The 7,436-nt window shown below is 46.0% G+C and overlaps 1 protein-coding gene across 1 annotated transcript; it reads right to left on the bottom strand.

Annotated features, from left to right (window-relative positions):
• Nucleotides 1–2,946: 2,946 nt before the first annotated feature.
• S100A1 (S100 calcium binding protein A1) lies at nt 2,947–5,208 on the bottom strand. Its single transcript, XM_073637189.1, is given in 4 exon segments — nt 2,947–3,090; nt 3,609–3,782; nt 4,968–5,014; nt 5,017–5,208. Coding segments are annotated over 4 exon segments (405 nt in total). The 5' UTR covers nt 5,057–5,208.
• Between the last annotated feature and the right edge of the window lie 2,228 nt (nt 5,209–7,436).

Genomic DNA, 7,436 nt, shown 5'->3' on the forward strand with positions numbered 1-7,436 from the left:
CCATCATATTTACTCTTACGGGCAGCGGTGCCCCATCATATTTACTCTTACGGGCAGCGGTGCCCCATCATATTTACTCTTACGAGCAGCGGTGCCCCATCATATTCACTCTGCGGGCAGCGGTGCCCCACCATATTTACTCTTACGGGCAGCGGTGCCCCATCATATTTACTCTTACGGGCAGCGGTGCCCCATCATACTTACTCTTACGGGCAGCGGTGCCCCATCATATTTACTCTTACAGGCAGCGGTGCCCCATCATATTTACTCTTACGGGCAGCGGTGCCCCATCATATTTACTCTTATGGGCAGCGGTGCCCCATCATATTTACTCTTACGAGCAGCGGTGCTCCATCATATTTACTCTTACGGGCAGAGGTGCCCCATCATATTTACTCTTACGGGCAGCGGTGCCCCATCATATTTACTCTTACGAGCAGCGGTGCCCCATCATATTTACTCTTACGGGCAGCGGTGCCCCATCATACTTACTCTTACGGGCAGCGGTGCCCCATCATATTTACTCTTACAGGCAGCGGTGGTGATAGAGGAGATGTTAGAAGAACAAGCCCTGGACAGCGGGCTCTGTCCAGCCACTAAGGTTAGAGTGGCTGGGATCTCCAATGCCGTCCAATGTGACAATGTGGGTGTCCTTCGTTGCCAGATGAAGTTATTAGCTCCCTGCTTCAGCCAACTGGAGTGCACTACACCTTATTAAAGCTTCCATCTTGCTGCTGGAATCTGCCAGATACCGCTTAGTGTTTCCCTTGCTAAGTGTGTATCTTCTGCTCCAGTTTCGTTCTAGTTGATTCCTGTTTTGACCCCGGCTTATGTTTCTGACTATTATGGATCTTGATTTTGTCCTTGACGTGACCTCTTGGCTCTGACCTTTCTTGCTTTTGGATGGCAGCCCTTCCATGGTAGCATTCCACAGGATCCTACTGTAAAACCAGATCCCTGCACAGGGGTTACTCTTTACACTGATTTCTCTGGATTCTGTCGGAGCAGTGCCTAGTGCCAAGTCTGTGGAGAGAGCCTTTTGAACCTGTGGCCTCTGTCAGACGTTACAGGCTGACTCTCTGGATGTTGGAAGATTTCAGTACTTTTTACTATGGAGTTGAACCCCAAGCCGTCACTACAGCTAAAGGAACCTTGTGGACCTAATTTTTTGAGGCCTTAAACATCTACATCAGTGTACTGTGTCCATATCAAGGCAATAAAAAACTTAGATGCCCAGGAGATACATTTTGACTAAAGCTGCAATTGGGAATTTCAGGGACCATTTTCAGAATGACATTGGACAAGACTGCCAGATGTCTAAATCACAGTTTAGACAAAATAGCCCTTCATTGATGGGTTGCCGATCGTTTTTTTTGGTATGAACAACTTCTCAAATGCAGCACACAACAAAACACGGAAGACCAACTTTTCGACAAATCTCTGCTATTGGTTGTCCACTATTGACGCGCCCCCTGGGCCGTGGGGTACTCGGCAGCCGGGCCTCTGGATGCCGGTGGGAGATATCACGGTGGCTGGCCGGGTCCGTGACCCAGGGCGGTCAGTAAAAGGGGAATAGTTTATAGGGGATTTGGGAAAGTGTTCGTGACGCCACCTGTGGATTGCGGCTAAAGGGAGCCGCCGCTGCGGAGCAGTCCTCTGGAGCTGGTGTTACGGCAGCAGGGATGGTGTGGCTCTCCACAGGTAGAGCTGGCTCCAGGGCAGTGTGGGACGTGTAGGTTACGCTGGGCGTGGTAGTGCCGTGAGGGAGAGATGGCGCAGATGATAGAAGGGATGGAGGCAGTGCGGTGCAGTCATCCGAATTTTTACTCACAGTTCTTATGATAGTTCCACTGGTGCACTGTACAGTTGTCGGCCTCCCACGTCGCGCTGCATTCACCAGGCAGGGATTCAGCACTTCCTCAGGCAGATCAGGAGTACCTGGCAGAACCCCACTTTCTTGTGTTCCTAGCTAGACCGTCTTCTCGCTGGGTCTTTCTCCCTCCTGCCCTGCGCTTCACACTCTCAATCCCGCTCGGGTGCTCTGAAGTCCCTCCTGTCTTGTCGCAGTTCCCGGACCTGCTTGACCCTCACGGGGATTAGAATGAGACTTCAGCAACTGACTATAGAAGCCAGAAGCCTCCGGTTTTCCCAGCCGAGACGTAGAGTAGCATGGCTGGACCAGGGGCCGATCCCCTTCTTGCGGCCTAAGATCCCTCTGTCTTCTGACAGATGCGGGGCGTACGGGTGCCTTCCTGCACTCGCCGTACCCCCTAGGATCCCTTCTTAGAACGGAGCCTACTCCCTGCTCCCCTCCTGGGCCTCTAGCACTGGGCCCTACTTGTGGAGCAGAGCTCCTAAAGAGACTCTGCTCCCTGACTGTTCTCCACTGACTCAACTACTGTTCTGAACTGCCACCCTAAGATGGCTTCCCTTTTTATATTTCACTCTATAGTGCTCCCCTAAACTGCTTCCTCCACCCACACCCACTACTGGTTCCCCCTACCTCTGGGTTCCTCCCCACTCCAGCCAGGGACAGGGCTCAGCAGCTGCGCTCTGCATGTTGCCCCTCCAGCCGGTCTGGAGCAGTGTAGTGATGGATGCAGGTGTTGGGGTCCCGGGCAGCACTCCCTCCTTACCTGAGAGAAGAAGATACCACACCTCTGGGTGAGGTGCAGTACCTCTGTGGCGACTGAACCCTCAGGGGCGCCACACTATCATGCTTGGACCTTATTAGACGTACAAAGTAGTGTATGGCGGGATTAAGAATTTGTGATATTATGACATCTATTTGATGAATTGTGTGGAGCCGACATCACAGTAACATCTCCAAGATAAGACGACATATTCAACAGAACAAAGACACAGACTTATTCGGAACTTAGTTCTCAAGTTTAATCAGACCGACGTTTGTACATCTGACATCACAAGTGGTTAATTTCAGGAGGTTCAGCTGCTCTCACAGAAAAAGGTATTACACGCTACGGTCAAAGATGCCACCAAAATAACAAATTCTTGAAAGTCCACCTCCCCGTCTCCATTCTCATCTAATTCCTTCATGATCTTGTCCACCGTACCTGCATCTTTCTGGGTCTGTAAGAAAACAGAGTGGATAAAAGAACGATAATCAAGGTAATTATTGTCAAAATTTGTGTACTGATAGGATTAGTTTCATTTGTATTGAAAGGGACATGGACTCTGATATCCATAGCTTACATAGATGTTAGTTAATTTTTAGACATCAACACATGCAGACACAGATAAACCAGTACTTTCTATCAGTCATGTCACCGAAAGCACAATTGGGTGGTTTTAGCCCTACTATAATATCACATGCGGATGTGGACCATCGGGAGGAACAGTTGTCAGTCAAACAAACATTTGCCCAAAACCTGAAGTGTATAGTTGTGCAAGTTCTGAAGTTAAAAAAAAACAATATAAACAAGCAAATCATGTGGAACCATACATATCCCTTCCTTATTGACATACAGGCTTTCTGACATTACCAAACCACTCAGAAGCGTCCAAGAAATTACTTTTCCTTTGACCGACATCATCTAACCTGATCCTACTACCATGTATCCTCCACATGAAGATAAGTTGTCTCTTACCTCCAGATACTCCCCAAGTTCATTCTGTAGCAGATCCTTCAGCTCTCTTCGACTCAACTTGAACTTATCACCTTCCCGGGCAGAATATGTGTGGAAAACATTGATAAGGGTCTCCATGGCTCCTTCAAGCTGCGAAGACATCTCTGAAGTATTCTGGTTGATGAACTGCACACGCTGAGAAGAGAACATGATTGCAGCACAGTATAGAAAAATATTTCGATTTGAGAGTCCTCAGTGGTTTATACCTTTTAATGGCTAACTGAAAAGATGGTAACAAATTGCAAGCTTTCGAGACTACTCAGGTCTCTTCATCAGGCTGGCTAACTGAAAAGATGGTAACAAATTGCAAGCTTTCGAGACTACTCAGGTCTCTTCATCAGGCTGGCTAACTGAAAAGATGGTAACAAATTGCAAGCTTTCGAGACTACGCAGGTCTCTTCATCAGGCATAGCATACCCCAAAATCTGAAGAGTCACATATTTATACACAATATATGTGACTCTTCAGATTGCCTGATGAAGAGACCTGAGTAGTCTCAAAAGCTTGCAATTTGTTACCATCTTTTCAGTTAGCCATTAAAAGGTATCAACCACTGAGGACTCTCAAATGTAAATATTTTTCTATCTACTGGCTAACACGGTACAAGAATATATATTTTCCCTATATAAGAACAGTATAGAAACTCAAGTAGGTGAGATTGAAGATGCTGCACAGTTCTAAACAGGAAAATGGTTAATCGAAAGGAATGTTTTGGTAGTGGAGATGAGAGAAGAGATGGCGCCAATGGAAAAGTCTTGGTACATGGGTTGGAGATATAATTATTAAGAAGGGTGAGAAAGCCTTGGTAATAAATTAAAATGTCTTGGCTAACTATATAAGTAAGAGAGGAGAAAGATCAGTAAGAGATTAATATGTTCTGTCAGCTGATTGAGAGTAAAAGTGGCCATTAGATGAATGTCAACCAAACTGGATATTTTCGGCCAATCTCATATCTGCCGCCGAAGGGGTTTGGCATCTTGTTACTCCTTTCTCCACTTATAAATAAATGTAAGCTCATCTGAACCGAGCATGCATGCGTATGAGAGGATTGTCAAGAGATATAGCGAACAATTGCTTTCCGACAACTATATACAGTGTTTAGCCAGCTGAAGTTAGGTTATGGTATCACCTTCAAAGGATAAGTACTAGTTATGTCTAAGTGTCGGATGGGATGTAAAGGATGGATTTCTCTTGGAAAGGAAAGGCATATGATATGTAAGAATGAGATATCAGAAAGGATAAGATAATAGTTTGGAAAAGAAAATCACGATTCAAAGGTGAGGACAGGAGTGGTTGGGTATAACTGAGGAATAATCTCACCGGACAGTGACCTCTCAGCGGCAGCTATGACTCCTCCACAGCCGGTCGTGTAGACTAGTCTGTTGTCCCAGTGCCGGTGTCCTTTTCATCTCCTCTCTCCACTAGATTCATTACATGTCAAACAATGACTCCTGTTCCTCTCAGGTGTCACTAGTCACATTTCCATATATCACCGAGGACCTCAGATGTATCACCCTGGAGATCGTGGAAACTAGACCCTACATATGTGTGCAAGAAAGGCGGTGCTGGTCACATAACTCCAAGGTTTACTAATTGCAATTAGCAGGTTTAGAACTCATTAGGCAGTGAATTCAGGGGGATATATTGTCGATCGGTATCGTATTACCTCTTCCCTTCCAATGGAGTACAAGATGGTGACATTGCTTCTCTAACAAGGGCCTTAATCCCCCTCTGTTGTAGGACTAAATCAAGACCAGCTCAAAGTGCGGAAAATGGAAAATGTTAAGGAACAGAGGATGCGATTATACAAACCTAAAGTGATCCAGAGCATGTGATTTATGCTCCAAGCTGCAACGCAACACAAAAGGAATCTGAAAGCTGAGGAGCAGCCCCATAGACATACAAGCAAAAGGAATCTGAAAGCTGAGGAGCAGCCCCATAGACATACACGCAAAAGGAATCTGAAAGCTGAGGAGCAGCCCCATAGACATACACGCAAAAGGAATCTGAAAGCTGAGGAGTAGCCCCATAGACATACAAGCAAAATGAATCTGAAAGCTGAGGAGCAGCCCCATAGACATACATGCAAAAGGAATCTGAAAGCTGAGGAGCAGCCCCATAGACATACACGTAAAAGGAATCTGAAAGCTGAGGAGCAGCCCCATAGACATACACGCAAAAGGAATCTGAAAGCTTAGGAGCAGCCCCATAGACATACACGCAAAAGGAATCTGAAAACTGAGGAGCAGCCCCATAGACATACACGCAAAACGAATCTGAAAGCTGAGGAACAGCCCCATAGACATACATGCAAAAGGAATCTGAAAGCTGAGGAGCAGCCCCATAGACATACATGCAAAAGGAATCTGAAAGCTGAGGAGCAGCCCCATAGACATACACGCAAAAGGAATCTGAAAGCTGAGGAGCAGCCCCATAGACATACGCGCAAAAGGAATCTGAAAGCTGAGGAGCAGCCCCATAGACATACACGTAAAAGGAATCTGAAAGCTGAGGAGCAGCCCCATAGACATACACGCAAAAGGAATCTGAAAGCTTAGGAGCAGCCCCATAGACATACACGCAAAAGGAATCTGAAAACTGAGGAGCAGCCCCATAGACATACACGCAAAACGAATCTGAAAGCTGAGGAACAGCCCCATAGACATACATGCAAAAGGAATCTGAAAGCTGAGGAGCAGCCCCATAGACATACATGCAAAAGGAATCTGAAAGCTGAGGAGCAGCCCCATAGACATACACGCAAAAGGAATCTGAAAGCTGAGGAGCAGCCCCATAGACATACGCGCAAAAGGAATCTGAAAGCTGAGGAGCAGCCCCATAGACATACACGCAAAAGGAATCTGAAAGCTGAGGAGCAGCCCCATAGACATACAAGCAAAAGGAATCTGAAAGCTGAGGAGCAGCCCCATAGACATACGCGCAAAAGGAATCTGAAAGCTGAGGAGCAGCCCCATAGACATACATGCAAAAGGAATCTGAAAGCTGAGGAGCAGCCCCATAGACATACATGCAAAAGGAATCTGAAAGCTGAGGAGCAGCCCCATAGACATACACGCAAAAGGAATCTGAAAGCTGAGGAGTAGCCCCATAGACATACACGCAAAATGAATCTGAAAGCTGAGGAGCAGCCCCATAGACATACACGCAAAAGGAATCTGAAAGCTGAGGAGCAGCCCCATAGACATACATGCAAAAGGAATCTGAAAGCTGAGGAGCAGCCCCATAGACATACAAGCAAAAGGAATCTGAAAGCTGAGGAGCAGCCCCATAGACATACACGCAAAAGGAATCTGAAAGCTGAGGAGCAGCCCCATAGACATACACGCTGTGCTACTGAGCTGTTTATCTAGGTGTCCTTCCACACATGTCAGATCTGACACAGACATAAGGCTTAATTAGATGGACGAGCGACTTCCAGTTTAGGAGTCTTGATCGACTACATACATAGTTACACAGGTTGAAAAAGAGACTAAAATCATGGACTAATTTCACATTCACTACGTAACAATTTTACATATATTTTTTGGTGTGTTTTCCTAATTCATTGTCCCTAAAATGAATAGAAAAGGTTATTATTCCCCATAAACTTTGCTTTTGTGGCCAGCACAATGATATTTTGAAATGTATCTATTTAAGAATATTCACAAAATATTCAGTGCTGAATACTCGAGAAGCTTCTGGAACTCTGAGAACTATCAAGAGGTTTCTACAACTGTCTAGAACTTTCTTGAACTGTCCAGAAGTGTTCATAGCAGTATAAATACAGTT

This window comes from Phyllobates terribilis, unplaced genomic scaffold (assembly GCF_046119375.1).
Source record: "Phyllobates terribilis strain yellow unplaced genomic scaffold, ASM4611937v1 Scaffold_6__1_contigs__length_29720123, whole genome shotgun sequence".
In the NCBI taxonomy this organism is placed as follows: domain Eukaryota; kingdom Metazoa; phylum Chordata; class Amphibia; order Anura; family Dendrobatidae; genus Phyllobates; species Phyllobates terribilis.